Source organism: Schistocerca cancellata, chromosome 4, assembly GCF_023864275.1.
Source record: "Schistocerca cancellata isolate TAMUIC-IGC-003103 chromosome 4, iqSchCanc2.1, whole genome shotgun sequence".
NCBI classification, from domain to species: Eukaryota; Metazoa; Arthropoda; class Insecta; order Orthoptera; family Acrididae; genus Schistocerca; species Schistocerca cancellata.
This window is the reverse complement of record NC_064629.1, coordinates 423,024,549-423,043,399: the sequence shown is the minus strand read 5'-3', so window position 1 is coordinate 423,043,399 and position 18,851 is coordinate 423,024,549. Positions and strand designations below refer to the sequence as shown.

At 38.6% G+C, this 18,851-nt stretch overlaps 1 protein-coding gene across 1 annotated transcript in view; it reads right to left on the bottom strand.

The window, feature by feature from the left end:
• The window catches only part of LOC126184527 (DNA polymerase zeta catalytic subunit), a 227,703-nt gene that overhangs the window by 19,573 nt on the left and 189,279 nt on the right, over window positions 1-18,851 (bottom strand). Inside the window, exons 22-26 of the mRNA XM_049926929.1 lie at window positions 18,192-18,363; window positions 17,862-18,005; window positions 16,881-17,129; window positions 12,832-12,945; window positions 1,804-1,994 (exon numbers count right to left, since the gene is read on the bottom strand). Of these exons, the coding sequence (XP_049782886.1) occupies window positions 1,804-1,994; window positions 12,832-12,945; window positions 16,881-17,129; window positions 17,862-18,005; window positions 18,192-18,363 (870 nt within the window). The remainder of the gene's footprint in view (window positions 1-1,803; window positions 1,995-12,831; window positions 12,946-16,880; window positions 17,130-17,861; window positions 18,006-18,191; window positions 18,364-18,851) is intronic.

The following is an 18,851-nucleotide window of genomic DNA, read 5'->3' as shown; positions in this document are numbered from 1 at the left end:
TATTTTTGATGATTGAAAATGATGTGGATCTCTGCAGCACACAGATCATCATGTGTACATGTTATAGCTGTGAAACACCAAATGATTACAGCTCCTGGTTGTACTGAACGCTGTCACATGAAGATGATGGGATCTGTGATCCAGATTATGAAAGGAGGGAAAATCATGTAAATCCTATATCACAAGGTGGAGTTTTTATGACAATACTGTTCAGTATGGCACTTACTGTGCATGCACTTCTGAAAGCCTGGTTTTATTGACGGCGTCAAACAATTGGTTCTCACATTACTCTCCCTGCTTTCAAAAAGACTGTTACATTCTCTCCACTTGGACTGTTCCTGAATATTCTCTATCCCATTCACATGTTTGTGACAATGAAGTGAAATACACTGATGAGCTGAGACATTGTGACCACTGCCCACCATGAAACTGAATGTCACCTAAAGGTGTAGTGGCACATGACACAGTAAGGAAAGTACGACGATATAAGCATAGCAGAGAAGAATGGGTAATCATTGTATCGATGATATGGTCACAAATGCGGAAATACACTGACATAAGCTCTCTAACAAAGGACAGACTGTTATGTCCCATCACCTTGGAATGAGCATTTAGGAAACACCACAACTGGTCATTTGTTTGTGTGCTACTGTTGAGAGCTCTACGGAAATTGATTGAAAGACAGTGAAAATGCGAGTAGCTGACAAGATGTTGTACACCCATGCCTCAGAACAGACCTCTGGAAAGCAGGATGGGTGGCAATCTGTGGTAGATTTGGTGCAGGCACACAATTCAGTGCACATATTGAACATGGTGCTCAGCAGTAAATAACCTCTTCATTTACCTAGGTTGTAACATCATAATCATCAGTTATGATTAGAGTGGGTATAGGATCATCACAACTGGACTGTAGATCAATGGAACTATGTCACCTGGCACTAGGAGTGGAGGGGTGGCAAGCCCATCATCTCTGCTACCTTTTACAGCCAAGAAAGATCTCCAGTAATCATCTGATACCTGAATGAGCGGACGTGGGGCAGTCATGTTGATAAAAGAAGGAAGGAAGAAGGAAACTTAATGTTTAATGTCCCACCAACAATGATCTTAGTCTGGACAAGGATAGGGGGACAAATATGGCTTTGTATCCTTCTCAATGGAACCACCGTTGCATTTGCCTTAACTGATTTAAGGAAATCACACAAAATTTTAATTTGGATAAATATATGATGATTTGAGCCCCATTCATGTTTAATGTGTGTCCACTACCTTATCTCACTCAGTATTTCATCTTTCTCCCATATCACTATTTTCAAATATCATTAGAATCGTAACATAAAATTTTTACAGCTTTGAATTTGCTCATAAAATCCTGGAACAACAGTATTGTCTACAACAAAGATAAGAAATGAAATGACATGTCAACAGACAATATAAATATTCTCAACCTGATTAAACTAGTTGCATTATCTTTTCCAAGTACTACACCCATATTACATCTTTAATATCAGCCACACTCATAATAACATAAAGCATTTGGATTGGTATGCAAAACAGTTATATACATTGTAACTAAATAATGACAGTATAGCTTGATTCAAGTACAAATGTTGCAAGAATAACAAAACTGCACAATAAGCAAGAGTAGATTTGCCTATTAAATCAAGTCATTTGGCAAGTTGGTATTAATATTTGCTTCGCAATAGTTAACTGTTCTCTTGCCATGTACAAGTGCATCTATACTATTGCAACAACTGTGAAGCTCCCAAAATACAAGTTCAAATAGAAAAAAATATTTAAACTAACCTTACAAGCTCCAAAGCTGGAACACATGCACCTGGCCGATAACCACTTATGCCCCTGTATTCACGTGCAAATATCATGTCTTGGAGATTAAAACGGCCTTGCAAGAGCTTAGTGAACTGTCGCTCTACGTATCGCTTCACCATATTTGTGTCATGACTCTCAAACAGAATACAGAGTGACTGCTTCAGTACCTGGAAATATAGTCTGCAGTTACAATATATGACAGACAAAGAAATATCTACGTAACTGCCGTATGACACAGAGATCACATACGTTAAAAGTACTGATCAGTTACTTTATAGTACCTTAACATGTCCAGATTTTAAACATGAAAATTAAATTATTTCTCTAATAGTACTGACATTAATGACGGTGGCTATCAGTTGGAACATACATCAAAATGACCCAATTCCAACATAAGAGTGCACTGAAACTTCCTGGCAGACTAAAACTGTGTGCCTGACCAAGACTCGAACACGGGACCTTTGCCTTTCGCGGGCAAGTGCTCTACCATCTGAGCTACCAAAGCACGACTCACGCCCGGTCCTCACAGCTTTACTTCTGCCAGTATCTCGTCTCCTACTGGATAAGAGTGCATTACAATTTTGTGGACATGAAAGATTTCCTGCACATACATGATATTAAATAATAGTAGTAGTAGTAGTAATAGTAGTAGTAGTAATAATAATAATAATAATAATAATAATAATAATAACCATAAAACATTGTGACCCCAAAACAAAACAGAGTGTGAAATTAATACACATTAGGTAACAGTTTTCTTCCTGTCCTCTGCATTGTTTCATTAAGAAAATTGAATACAGTGAAATAATAACAGGATTTGCTAACAACAGGGCTTCTCAAAGTGTGGGCATGATGCGGTTGAAGATTGCGTGAACCTATTTGTTGGTCACAGAAAGATATGGAAAAAAAAATTGTATTTATTTAAGTTTTCCCAGAGGATAGACTATTCCATCTTTTGCGCATGCATCTTTCATAGTATTATTTCTTCTCCCAATATTTCAGATGATGACCTTACAGCCAGCTTCAGGACGAGTTGATAGCAAACAACTTGACACAATACTGTAAATGTGTGTTTTCTTTTGTTTCAAACAATCAGGGACCGCTGGAGACAGCTCAGTAAGACAGTAGCCTCCGTTTGTGACACACCAGGATAATAGTTAACTTCTTCTGTGTACTTTCATAGTTCAGTTCTTAAATTAGTAGTAGTAGTAGGATGGTTAGGGAGGCTGCACACTGTGTGCAGATGCAGGATGAGCTGACCACTGTCGGCATAGTCAGCCATCTTCAGGCTGATGTCTCAGGGTGCGGCAGTAGCAGAGAATCTGGCACATCACAAGCGACATCTCAGGTGTCACTTGTTTTCACCAACGGTTCTGCTGCCAAGACATCTTACAGTATACCCAACACGGGTTACCCATGGTCACGACAGAGAAGTGGCAGATTGTAAGGTGTTCGTGTCACTCGAGGTGAAGAGTCAATGAGGAAGCTGGCTGTCTGGACTCACCCGTTCACCCTGTGAGTGGGCAAGTGGCTACGCCTTCAGGAATGTCTGAGCAGGCACATGTGGAGAGGGTTTAGGTAGTTATTGAGAGCTCCAATGTTAGGCACGTTATGAAGCCTGTTAGGGAAATAGCATTCAGGGATGGAAAGAAGTCCAATGTGTGCTCAGTGCATCTGTTGTAGGCCTCATTGTAGATGTGGAGGGGACTCTGTCTGCAGCTACTGAGGATGCAGGGTGCAGTCAAATACAAGCTGCAGTTCATGTTGGCACCAATGAGGCCTGTGGTTTGGTTTTTGAAGCATCTTTAGTTTATATGAGCATCTGGCAGAAGTGATGACGGCTGATGGCCTCACTTGTGGCATGCAAGGAGAGATCACAATTTTCAGTATCATACTCAGAACTGTTTGAGGGTCTTTGGTTTGGAACCGGGTGGAGGGTCTCAGCCAGAAGCTCTGTCGATTTTAAGAAGGTCTCAGCTGCACATTTCTGGACCTGTGTTATGGGGTGGAGAATGTATAAATTCCCTTGATAGGGCAGGGATGCACTAGGCACTGGAGTAACTACTTGGGTAGCAGAGTACTCACGGAATGCACATGGGGGCTTTTTTAGGCTAGGCAGTAGTTTGAGGCCTTCTGATGAATGTTTGCCAGCTGATAGGCAGAGAGCGAAATAAGATCAAATGTGAAGTAAAGACACTTCTACTATAGAAACAATAATAGTAAACCACTGAAGCATTCATAACAAATTTCCTGAATTTACCGCTCTCCAGGAAATTTGTCACACTCAAATTATTCTTGGAACTGCGAGCTGGATGAAATCCAAAGTAGAAAGCTCTGAAATATTTAATAAGGTGCAGAACATATATGAAAAAGATAGATTAGATGCGATAGGAGGGGGAGTGTTACAATGAGAGAGAGAGAGAGAGAGAGAGAGAGAGAGAGAGAGAGAGAGAGAGAGAGACAGAGAGAGAGAGAGGGGGGGGGGGGGGAGATGAGAGAGACAGGGGGGGATCAAGGATTTCACCAATAATCAATGATACATTAACTGACTGCAGTCAATTCCAGGAGTTTCATTCCATTGTACTACATTCCATGTGCCAACTAGTAAGTCAAAACACGTCTTCATATCAAAATATTTATTATTTAAACACAGTTGATAATACAAATTCACAATAACAATAGCCATTGGCTATGTTTTCCCACTGCTGCCAATGAACTTTTGGAAGAAATTCACAAAAATAAAGTAAGCAAGGTTGCAATGACCTACATCAACATCAACTCTCTCTGAACTGACTATTGGCATCTCTCAAAATTCTATATCTATAGACATGCCTCTCTCTCCCCACCAGTTTATGAGATGTGAGGTCACAAAAACAAAGTACAACTAATGTACTTCATAGTACAATTATACTGCCTGATGGCAAGCACTATTTTTATTTATATTAATTTTAACTCAAATGAGTTTTTCCTTTGCATATTGGTGATGAATTTAACTTATGGACTGCTTTGCAATTCACATATAATTGCTGGGCAGAGGGTTCACAGAACCACTTTCAAACTATTTCTCAACTGTTACATTTTTGAATAGAACTTGGGAAAAATGAGCACTCAAATCTTTCACTACGAACTTTGATTTCTCTTATTTTATTATGGTGGTCATTCCTGCCTATGCAGGCACGAGTCAACAAACTATTTTCACTTTTGGAGGTGGTGATTGAAATTTCGGGAAAAGATCTGGCCGTTATGAAAAATGTCTTTGATTTAATGATTGCCAGCCCAATTTGTGAATCATATCCGTGACACAGCTTTTTCTTGATAATGCAAAATGAGCTTCTCTTCTTTGAACTTTTTAAATGTCCTCTGTCAATCCTATCTGGCAAACACCCCATTCAGTCCAGCAATACTCCAGAAGTGATGGACAATTATAACAGAGGGAGTCTAGTAGATTTGTTGCATCTTCTACATGAGCTGCAAATAAAACACTTTCTTTGGTTTGCCGTTGCCACAACACTTTCTATGTGATGGCTCCAATTTAACTTATCCCTAACTGTAATTGCTACATATTTAGTTGAATCGACAGCCCCCTCACACTTATATTTAGAGACAATTGTCACTTTTTACACCATACAGATAGCTTGTCTAAATCAGTTTACAATTTATTTTCATATTCTGATAACTTTACTAGGTGGTAAACAACAGCTTTATTGGCAAATAATATATGAGGGATGCTCAAAGTGTCTCTTAAATCATTTACACAGATTAGGAACAATGCAGGAACTAGACTACATCATATGAGACCCTCAGATGTGACTTCAATTTCATTCGATGACTTTCCATTGTAACTGACTTTACTTCATTAATCGATAACCAGTTATGAAATTATCTCTCTCTCTCTCTCTCTCTCTCTCTCTCTCTCTCTCTCTCTGTGTGTGTGTGTGTGTGTGTGTGTGTGTGTGTGTGTGTGTGTGTGTGTCCAGTGTTTTCTATACTCGGATTAAAATTACTTTGTGATTGACAGATGGCAGCAGTGAGGAGCAGAGTTGTTGGCTTGTACACAATATATCACATGCTCATGCAATGGATAGCTGCATGCGCACCAAAAAAAGAAACAAGTCATCTGCTTACCATCTGTTGCCAATGTCTTTGTAGGTAGTGGGGGTCACTGCTGCTGCAGTGATGGTGATGCGATGCCGAAATCACACATTAGAGATAAACAGCAGCAATAACATGAGCATTCAGTCACACAAATGTAACAAATTATCTAAATAAGAGGAGAAAATTACAAAGAGTGAAAAGAACTGAATTTTTAGAATGAGATTTTCACTTTGCAGTGGAGTGTACCCTGATATGAAACTTCCTGGCAGATTAAAACTGTGTGCCAGACCGAGACTCGAACTTGGGAACTTTGCATTTTGTGGGCAAGTGCTCTATCATCTGAGCTACCCAAGCATGACTCACGCCCTGTCCTCACAGTTTGGAAGGTAGGAGACGAGGTACTGGTAGAATTAAAGCTGTGAGGATGGGGCGTGAGTTGTGCTTGGGTAGCTCAGATGGTAGAGCACTTGCCCGTGAAAGACAAAGTTCCCGAGTTCAAGTCTCAGTCTAGTACACAGTTTTAATTGCCCAGGAAGGTTCAACTGAATTTTTGGTAACATGCTATACCACCAATGGAAGTATGCCCGTTATATACGAATTACCTTCACTAATGTCTGTGTAGTCACTTGAACTGTTGTCAAAATTTAATGAAATAATAAGTTGTTCTCCATTATTTTCCACTATACATCAATTTTATCAGGCTCTCATTATTATTTATTCATTAGTGTATCTTACAACATTATGCCAGTCTGATGACTAAGTTTTGTTTACAGCATCCTCCGTCAGTCTTTTCATGTACGTTTTTTTGTATGTTGCCGCATATCCCTTAACTTGAGCCCACATGAGTTCAACAGAATTGAAACGGCAGTGATATTGTCACAGAAGAAGCTGAGTAGCAGTGTGGTGTAGTGGTTATGATACTAAACTGTTGCACGGAGGGTTGTGAGTTCAAAAGTCACCTGGACTGAACAATTTTAATTTCTATATTTGGTTTGAGTACATTCTAGAAGTAGCCACAAACGTCAAGAATCATTGTACTGGAATGTTCTGTAGCTGTCTGGAGGCAGTTAGATCAGCGCTCTTGTATGTGTAAGTGCTGAATAAACCTTCGTTATGTGAAGTTAGTGTTCATCATTCATCTAATTACACCTTTTTCTATGTGACATTATTCTGGTGGAGGCGCTGGGTATCGGAACTTGTGATAGCGCACGTTATCGATGACACAGTGGCTACCATCAGGCCATGACTGAGCTGCCGTTTACGGGCAAGAAACCTGAGTTCGAGCCATATTCAACAGATCGCAATCTATTGGAGACAGAAGAAGAACAAGAGGATGCTATAATGACAGCAACTGTGTGCCACCACATGAGACATCCTTGCGGGTTCTCTGGCGACGATGGCCAAGATCCAAACAAGTGGTTGAAGCTATATGAGCGTATAGCCAAATTTAACAAATGGGATGACACCGTGTATTTGGCTAACATATTTTTCTACTTGGAGGGCACTGCCAAGCAATGGTATGAGAACAACGAGGAGAAGTTCACAAGCTGGGAAGTATTCCAGGTGGAAATGCGCAAGTATTTCGGCGACACACGACGACAGAAGTACAAGGATGAAGATAAATTAAAGTGCAGGGCACAGCGTCCAGGAGAAACTACAGCATCCTACATTCAAGACGTCTTGGAGCTGTGTAAAATAGTGGATCCTAGAATGAAGGAGGAAGATAAGGTTGCACATCTCATGAAGGGTGTTGCTGAGAACATGTACCAAGCCCTACTCCTGATGGAGGTTTCAACAGCAGACAACTTCAGAAAATGGTGCCAGTATATCGAGACAATGCATAAAAAAAGAATTACATGCAAGAAGTTTCAACAGCTTCCAAATGTCGTATCGATGTCTTTGATGGAGGAAGGAACTGATTTCACAAGTTTTGTTCATCAGATAGTAAGCGAGGAAGTTCAGAAGGCACTTGGATTGCACGGAGCAAAAAATCGAGATGCTTCAAGAGGTTATAAGGGAGAAAGTGGAACAGACATTGAACCCAGTCTCTTGTCCTTCATTTCCCTCTAAAATGGTGAAAAAGTCGAGACCCAGGCGAAGTTACATTCCTAAAATGCCACATGAGGAACCAGGCGCACCAAGGAAGACTGACATATGGAGGACCCAGGATAACCAACTAATGTGTATGCACTGCAGACGACTGGGACATGTGGTGCGCTATTGTCAAGAAAGGCAGCAGATATTTGATGACCCCCACACCACAAGACAGCAGACCAATCTTAGCTGATGCCAACTCCGGGACGACAAAGATGAACAAGCTAGCCCCTGGAGAGGCCGCTCCCCAACATGCCGATCAAGGTCTCCACAGCCATTTAGATGCTCCAGCCGATCATCTAGCCGCCCCAACCTGGAAACTAAAGGGTGCGACCTCCTTTGGAGGTGAGGCCGCCAAAGAGAAAAATCCTCCGCCGTCGATCACTACAAAAATGAAAGGAAACTATGCCGATATCCTTATGGATGGTCGACCAGCCCAAGGTCTTGTGGCCTCTGGAGCATCATATTCAGTCATTTCAGAGAGGTACTGTCGCCAGTTGCAGAAAACAGTATGCATCGACAACAAAACATCTCTGCTGAAGGTGGCTGATGGGAAATATGTAAAACCTACAGGAAGATGTGTCATTCGTGTGAGTATAAATGGCCAGGTAGGCACTACGTCTTCAAGAGTATGACATTACCATAGTGTACAAAAGTGGAAGAAAACACCAAGATGCCGACTGTCTCTCAAGAAACCCTGTACAAGACCATCAAGACTTTGATGAAGATATTGACTGTCTCGCTGCACTCCAGGATCTCTCTGCTGAGCAAGAGAAGGATGCCAAGATATCTCAAATTATGCTTGCCTTCAATTGGTCAGAGGATGTGAAAGGACAATTTAAGGTAGTTAATGGATTACTTTGCAAGAAAAACTTTGATCTGTTTGGAAAGAGATGGCTACCAGTGATTCCTAAACACATGCGCTTAGATGTTCTACAGAAATTCCATGAAACACCTGAGGCCAGACATTTAGGATTTATTAAGACATATGATAAGATCCGCAAGAGATTTTTATGACCAGGTTTATATAGGAGTGTCCGTTACTATGTGTCGTACTGTCAAGAGTGCCAGAGGAGAAAGGCAGTTCCTCAGAAACCACCTGGCCGACTCATACCAATTCCACCAGCCAAAACGCCTTTCCAGCGTGTTGGGATTGACCTCCTCAGACAATTTCCAACGTTTGCTATTGGTAATAGATGGATTATTGTTTGCACTGATTATCTGACATGCTATGCCATTACAAAAGCTGTGAAAACAGCCAAAGCATTCGAGGTAGCCAAATGCATCGTGGAAGACATTGTATGAAGACACGGTGCCCCATGGTCATTAATTACGGATCGACGGAAAATCTTTCAATCGAATCTTGTGACAGAGATAAACCGTCAGTGCAACATTACTCATCACATGACGACTGCCTACCATCTGCAAACTAATGGGCTTACTGAATGCCTTAATAAGACCTTGGCCGACATGCTATCAATGTTCGTCAATGTTGAGCAGAGCAACTGGGATGAGGTGCTACCTTTTGTGATGTTTGCCTACAACACTGCCAAACAAGACACCATAGGATTTACGCCATTTTGCCTGGTGCATGGGCGTGAAGCGACTACGACAATGGACACTGTGTTTCCGTTACATCCTGATGACATGGACAACGACTACATCAGCAAGGTGTTAAGCAGAGCTGAGGAAGCTTGGCAGTTAGCTCAACTCTGCACGCTGCAGGCTCAAGAAAACAATTGCCGAAGGTATGACGCAAGCCATCACCCTGTTGTCTACCAGCCTGGTGACCTCGTCTGGATCTTTGCTCCTGTTTGGAAGGCTGGTCTCTCTGAGGAGCTCCTCAGGCACTACTTTGGACCTTATAAGGTTGTACGACAGTTGTCAGATGTTACTTATGAAGTTGAAGATTTTGACCCTGACACAAGACGACGAAAGATCAGAGATAGGTCCACGTCTTTCAAATGAATGGAATAAGGATCCTGCAACCCAGGGGAAATTTGAAGCTCCAGCGACAGGCAACAAGTGGAAAGGTGACGAAGAGCAAAGCAGCAAAAGAAGTTCTAAGAAGATAACCATCAGGGCGAGAATCAGTCATCAGGAGTCGGAGTATGCAGGACCGATGACTCGTTCCCAGACTAGGAGGACATAACACCGACACGCTGTTCTCTTAAGGAGAGAGCAATGTCACAGAAGAAGCTGAGTAGCACTGCGGTGTAGTGGTTATGATACTAAACTGTTGCATGGAGGGTCGTGAGTTCAAAACTCACCTGGACTGTACAATTTTAATTTCTATATTCGGTTTGAGTACATTCTAGAAGTATCCACAAATGTCAAGAATCATTGTACAGGAATGTTCTGTAGCTGTATGTATACTGTATGTGCTCTGGCCGAAGGCAGTTTGATCCGCACTCTTGTACGTGCCAGTGCTGAATAAGCCGTTGTTAAGTGAAGTCAGTGTTCGTCATTCATCTAACTACACCTTCTTCTACGTGACAATATGACGACAGACTGAGGACCTTATGGTCTTTTTTTTTGCCAGTTCATCTACACAGAGGTAAAGGTGGTTTATTCTGTGCCACAGGATGTAGTAATTCACTCTTTCTGCAGTCATCTGGTGTGGGAGTGGTTTTTTGTTGTAGCCAGTCAATAAGGTCTTTTTTCTGGAAGTTACTGCACGTGTCTAAAGGATAGACAAATGATACGAGGCATTGTCCATAACTATTACTGAAGATTTTCTCATGTTTTTGACAGCTTTTTGATATCAGCAGCTACAGAATGACTCACGAGATTCCAATTCTGTATGCCTTCAGCTGAGACATTGCATTTTAATACATTGATTAACAGTTATAACCCAGTATGTGCGTGTGGAAACAAAATAGTTTATTATATTGTTAAAAGTATTATACCAAAATGAGAGCTATTAATTTTATGGCCACACTAAGAGTAGAACATTGTTTTGTTAGATAAAAATGACAGTAAGCTTATTATGTTTACCCTGCTCTGAAGGGAGATATGGCTCCTTTCCACCCTTAGAAACAATTTCAGTATGGCGACTGCATTTCAGGCACAGTAACACAAGACCCAAAGTCCTCTGAAGATAAAGGGACCACATTTTTCACTACAAGCTCTCAGAATTAACTGCTGTGTGTATCTTAATTTCAAAACATCATAATAACTATGATCACTAAAGGCAAGCTACAATGTGAGACAACAAATTGCAAAAGAATCAAAGCTTTTAACCAAGTAGTTTATTTATGATTGTGTGATAAATACTGTGAATCCGACACTTTTATTTTCAGTATTTTTGGGTGGAAACTAAAATGTTTATCAAAAGTCTAACTTCAGTAGCAGATATACCATCTCCTTATTAGCATAAAAGTATTTTCATAGTGTGGCAACACAAAAATCACTGTATATTTGGCACTCCTTCCCCCCCACTCCTGCCCTTTCGGTTCTGCCTTGTCTGGCCCTTCCCAAACTTAGCAGGCCACGTCACCTGGCAACGTTCTGCTGCTCATGCTCACAGATCAAGCAACAAACCTAGCACATGAAGCCTGAGAAACATCTATGATTGGCTGACAGCTAGTTCCTACGATGCAACTAACTGAAATGTCAATCACAAATTAATTTTAACTGGAGTAGACCAATAAAATTTTGCGTCTGTAGGAGATATGGAGTGGGTTACTTAAAAATGCAGAAATGCTTTAATCAACACACAATCCAGAGAATGTTAGGTAACTCTGCAGTGATACATAATGGATAATGCTGAGGTGAGAACCCTACATGTAACAATGTTACTAAAAATACAGGATATCAAAAACAATGTGGTTGAATATAACAGTAAATGGAGCATTCTCAATGAATGGTTGTGGCCACTATGACAATTTGACAATGAAATTGTACATATGTTCTCTAATTAATAATGCAGGATGATGTTTCTGTGATTTGTATGTGCATTTTCTACAGATTAGCATCAGAAACTATTAACACAATATGAAAATAAATAACATGAAGACAGATTCTGATTGAAGGTTCTACAAGTTCTGCACTATTGGCTACAGTGTCTCATGTGATAACTCATGAATTATTTGAGTATACAAGTACGGTATTCTCTACACTGGCCATCTTTGAAACAAACACGCATTTGATTTATCTGCTATGGCACAGTGAACATTATGAACCACTGAAGCAAAAGAACTGTTTTGTTAGACAAGTTATATTTTAATCTGGATTTGGAGAATATTATCATGGAAGTATGATACTCTGGAGTTCATAAACAATGTCCTACATCTTCTCTATATATATTGTTATAAAGGGACACACCATTAATTACTGTTTAAAAATGTGTTTTCTCTTAATGCATACTCAGTTAACAAGCTATGGTGTATTACTGAGATGTTGTATTACCACACATTCTTTCTGTGAAATATTAAATGAACAATGACTCTGGAAAATAAAATTTCTTTTTACTTTATTCACACAGTAGGTTCCATGAAGCACATACACCATACATCAGTCATTTGAAGATATTGGCCATACCACCACAAGCATACACATGCACTAAATGGAGCAACATTTACTTCATTAGCAGTGTCTTCTTGACACAACAGTAGAATTTTATGCACGAGTATAGTGTCACCAATAATGCATTATATGGCACCTCATCTCAAGCTAATAGCCATCTGCATTGCCCCCACAGAAGTGCGGATCAACTACACATCTGAATAGATTTGAACAGAGTAATAAAAACGCTACGAGTTGACAACTATGTTAAGATCATGCCTTGAATATCAGCTAAAAACATGGCCTTACCTTTGCAACAATTGGACAGCCATCCCTACGCACTGTCTCAATGCCCTTTGCATCGTAAACAGGTACTTCTTGGTCAGGAGATTCGTACATATATCCAACATAGCGTTTCTTTGTCTATAAAAATATTAAATTCTTGTTAATAATATGGGATGAAGACAAAAGTCACAAAAATTTCTAGCAACGTTAAAAGTAAATATTAAGCAAGTGTGGACCAACCACCACTAATGATATGAAGATGTAATAAGTTCAGCACATTTCAGCTCAATAAAATAAAATACTTTTAAGAGGTGAGATATAACAAAAATTGGAAGAAAATTCCTAACATTTAACAATCACCAATTTCACAAAAAATGGTGATTTATATCTGCATACAGTACTTGCATTTTACAGTTACAACTAAAACACACACAATATATAATGGAATGCTTGAAGTAACAGTTTTCACCCAGTTTTCAAAAGAAAAAGAGTTGTGGTCACCTGAAATTGTGGTACAACTCAAATATGCATACAAATCTAGAAAAAATGAAAACCTGATTTACGACTTTAGTTTCTCAGTTTAAATATGTTTCATATTAAATGATTCTTCAGACATTATGTTGTAGAACAATTTTATATGTATGAACGAAAACAGAAACTCTAGTCAACTATTTTTAATCTTAAAAAAACATCATCAGACAATAAGACAATATGATGGTATGCTGGCAAATAACTAGAGACGATATTACATCAAAAAGGAATAATGCAAAAAGTCACACAGTTAAAAATTATCTTTAATTGTGCAGCTGTGGGGTAGCAGAGAACATAAAAACTGAACCACGAATAAGTGAATGAATGAGAGGGGGAAAGGGTGAAGATGGATGAAGGTAGGATGTACATGAGAGAAAAATTAGATTATATGTTAAAATTTTACTACCACTAAATCAAAGACTTGTAAATAAGGAATTACCTGCTTCACCCTTTAGTGGTTGTACAGGGCATTCACAACACCCCAGTCATTCTTAGCAATGATTTATTATGTAATGGATATGTGTGTACCTTCATGATCTTTGGTACCTTTCTAGAAAGTTATGTGTGAGCCTTGAGTAAAAATAGAATGTTATTGTCCGTTGAGAAAGCTTACAACCGTACCTTGTAGCAGTTGCTTATCTGTTGTCACACTGTGTGGTGAATTCAGCAATGGATCCTTATGAAGAAGAACAAGAAAGATTTTGGAAGCTTCTGCAAGAAGCATTAGATGAATCTTCTGAAGGAGAGGGAGAGGAAGGAGAGGAAACAGACAGTTGTGATGTTCTCTCTCATCATAGCCACACGAAAATAGAGGATGAAAACAACTGAGAACTGCACATAAGTGCAGCAGATAATCAAAGTACACAAGGTTTCTTTGTTGGAAAGGATAAGATTACCAACAGAAAAACTGTCCCAGTCACAACGTTAGAACTCGATGTGTAGATCTTGTAATTCACCTCCCTGGTATGAAACCGGTCACAAAAACTACAAAACCTACTGTGGAATGTTTCTCGCTATTTATGAATGATGTAATCATTAGAACGATTACATCGAGAACCAACATTTACGTACACCACATTGCACGAAATTTCACAAGAGACTCTGATGCCAAATCAACTGATGAGGAGGAAATCAAGTTTCTTCTTGGGTCATTGATATTGACAGAGTATTACCAAGCAAGACAAAAAATCTGGAAGCCTTATGAGATATGAACGGTTTTGGAATTGCAATATTTCATGCAACAGTGAGTTTGCAGCAGCATGACTAGTAATGTTATGAAAATACATGTGATTGCATAAGCGTTATTAGAAGTTACGAAAAAAAAAACAGATAATTTTATACAGATAAACTTGAAGAGTAACACACAACTGTAGATTATGAAAGATTTCAGAATTCCCTGATAAATTGAAATACAATAAATACAACACAAAACTGAAGAACAGATTGGGACAGACAGTGCGACAAAAGTGCAGAAAAAGGTGAGGGTATTATGTTAAATTTAGAACAGGGAAAGCTTTATGCTGAGTTGAAACATTACAAACTCAAGTGAGAATTGTGTGCAAGATATTTATTGCTCTCATGGGTTTTCAATAGACTCAGTTTTCATTCTTCGTTGTTAAAGTGGAAGACAGAGAGACTCGGTGTGTTAGTTATGACTAACATTTCACACATGCTTTAAAAAAAAAAAAGGAAAAGGAGAAAAGGAGACAGACAGACAGACAAGGAGACACACACACACACACACACACACACACACACACACACACACACACACACACACAGAGAGAGAGAGAGAGAGAGAGACAGATAGATAGATAGATAGAGAGAGAGAGAGTAGTGTGTGTGTGTGTGTGTGTGTGTGTGTGTGTGTGTGTGTGTGTGTGTGTGGTTTACCATTCTCTGTGGTGAACTGCCTGTTTCTGTGTTGTGAGTTCTGGTGATCAATAAAATGTGTGGAGTCGTCTAGAGGTGCACATCAAATGGTTCCAACCTTTCAGTACCATAGTAAAGAGTGTTTACTTAATGACTTCAATGAACTTAATCAGAGTAGTCATTTTCAGAAGAGACTTCATTTCTCCATATACAAATAAAGAAAACAAGAATGAAGTAAAATATCTTCTTTAGTCAGTAGAAGAAGATTAATGGCAAGACAAGGAAAAAAGTTCCATACCAGCCTCTGTTCAAGATACAAGCATATTACAATGAATGCAACAGTTAACTGCATGCCTAACATCTACACAGAAGAGATATAGAGCTGGTCATTGACAAGATCAACACGTAATGCTTGCTAATTTAGCTTACACTGGTTTTCTGAGAAAACCAAGCCTGTATTCATGTGTGTTTTCATTCATTTGAAAAGAAGGACAATACAGCATTCTATCCAGTTTCCACTTATTATTTTTACTATTTTGCAAACAGAACCCTCCCCCCAAGGAAACACTGGCCACAAAATCCACGACAGATTAGACAGGCAGAAATCATTTTCCTTGCATTTATGATGGCACATTAGTCTAATATATATCTATTTGAATGAAATAAACATAACATAACCGCTTTAAAAGGCTTTGTAAATGGAGAAACTCCACAGATCAGTTTGAAACTTGAAATATATAACACGCAAAACACAAAAAATCATTATGCTAATAACAATTACTGTGTTAGACTGAGAAAATTTATTGATTTTCTAATATTGGATAAGATTCGAGTGGTTACAGGACTGGGTATGGTCCTTTAGTAACCATATCAAAGCCATGAAGTGACATAGCAATAGTAGTTATGTCACTGGACTTCAAGATCTCTGGATCCTTACTTAACATGATTTGCTTTGTGGGGCTCGAATAATTATTGAGTTTTATGAGGCAAAAATGAATTCCAGTGATGAAATGCCACTAAAATTACAAAACAGTGGTACCTTCAAAAAAAGAAGAGTAAGTCTACCTCAGAAGAGTTGCTTGTACCACCACTACAAGAAGAGCTGTCTTTCTGGGAATTTAATCTGTGTTACTAGAATTTATTTTATTGCTTCTTGATTAAAAATAGGTCATTAGTTTAGTCCTGATCATACCTATAAGTTTTATTTTGTGGGTTACATTCAAGCAACTGCAGCTACAAAGGGTCTGCCAATGATAATATTTTTCCTATGGGTAGAGAGGCAGAACTGATGTGTTGTTCTGGTTGCTGTCGCTACTACATACTGTTCTGTATCAGTTGACCAACCTGTGGGCAAGTGTCACTTAGGTCACTCTGCTTGTTTTTGTAAATGCTACTTCACATGTTTGCTGATTTTACCATTGTGGATATCATAGAATAAGCACACTCATATCAAATTCAGATATCAAATTGCATTACCTTTTAAAGAACTCAAGATGGAAATATGGGAAGAAAACAATGAACCAAAACAGCTGAGAGCCTATGTAAAAATAGGGTTGAGGTTTCACTCTCACCCTATCCACTAGACCTGGCCCTTTGTGACATTTCCCTGTTCCCTTGAATCAAAAGGGAAAGGAGAATAACCATGTTTTATGTTATATTAAAACACATACCTGTAAAATACATGGCTGATATACTTTCTCCAATTTTAATTTCACTGGCTTCGGATTGTCCATTGTAACAGCTTTTGCTATTTCTGATCCAATTTTAAAAGCCTCCTGTCTAGTTCTTCCTGGTACCAGTACGAACAACGAGTCTGTATCTCCATAAACAACCTTCACATTCCATTCTTCTCTGGCTTCAACCAGTTTTATAGCTCTTTCTAAGGTCTCTCTTCCCTTGCTCACCACACTGTCACCAACCTGTTGAAAACAGGATGGAAAGTGGTATGAGAGCAAATGTGACTACATCGATGAATAGACAACAATGAAGACAACATTCATTATTTTTGCAAAGTCAAACTGCTGATACATAAGCTGATATATCCTATACTAGAAATTAAAATATTATAATCATTCATAGATTACTAATATTGTTCTCACAAATGATATAAATGAAGAAACAACATAAAAAACAAAGATTTTCCATACCCTGTAGCAAAATGCTGACTTCTACTGTCTAGAAAATATTTTGCATTATGATTCCCTTTAGAATTACCATAAAAACAAAAACAAGGTCATTTGTGCCACAAGGGGTCAATATTTATGGATGAGAATGAAAAAATCCCAATTAATCCCTTTAACATGTGAGGTATATACAATTATTGCAGTCCTGAAATTATATTTCACATAAGAAGAATGCCTAACCATTTGATGGTTTGAGTTCAATTTATAACTGCAGGCTCCTCAAACTTGTTGTAAAGTTAACTGAACAGAGCAGAGAAAAAGAAGAGCAAACCAATTCCATGAGAAGCATTCTGATTATAGCTGAATTTTAGAGTACTCAACATTGTGGTTATAAGTTCTAAAGCAGAGCTTCTAATCTCAAACGTAAGGTACACAGATTTTTTTACAAACTGAAAATAGATGTATGCAACAAATTTAACAAAACTGTTAAGTCTTTATTTTTGCAAAAGTATAATTATTTAACATTACCTCTATGCATGGCATCCTGCCAGAGAAGTTGGCTGAAGTATAACCATAAGTGACATTTGCTATCAGTTTAAGTCCAAGTTGTCTTGAATGTAGCACTCTTTGCAGTACTCTGTTGGTTGCATTATCCTTCATAGACTTTTTCACCTAAGTTTGGATTAGAAAAATTATGTAAAAAAATTGTTGTGACAAAATATTACACATAACACAAATTTTTAAATTTTTTCAAATTTGTATTCATGGTGTCCTGATACATTCATAAAATATGCCAGTTAATGAAGGCTCTAAGGCAACAATTACAGACCTGTCACTGCACTGTACTAATTCACCTACCATTAATCTTGTTTCCAGTATTTCCTCCAGCATACGAGGTAGAATGCCTTTGCGGATATTCTCCTTAACAAATGCAATACCAGAGGGAGACACGTTTATATCCTTCTCTAAACTTTTCAAGAGATGTGGATTAACTCTTAATTTTGTGCACCCAAATCTGAATGGTCCAGTCCTGAATGAAAGAAGAACATGCCATTAATACAGCCTCTATATGAAATAAAGCTATAAGATAAGGCAATGTGCACTGTTTTGATCAGCAACAATGAAAAAAAAAATTTCAAATGTGTGTGAATTCCTAAGGGACTAAACTGCTGAGGTCATTGGTCCCTAGACTTACACACTACTTCAACTAACTTATGCTAAGAACAACACACACACCCATGCCCAAGCAACAATGAAAATTAAACAAGTTTCACACAACTGCAACAAGAGTTCTGTATCCTTGTAACATTTATTTCCACTTTTCCCTACAATTAATATTTAGTCAAATACAATCAATGACACAAATGGATTGGTGAAATGGATTGGGAAAATAGTGTGGACAAAATTCAGTAACTGAATGGCTGTTATGTACAGAATTAACAAAAAAATAAAATTTAATGCTATTATATAATACCTATACAGGGTAGAAAACTGTCTAATACTTATGAATGAATTAAC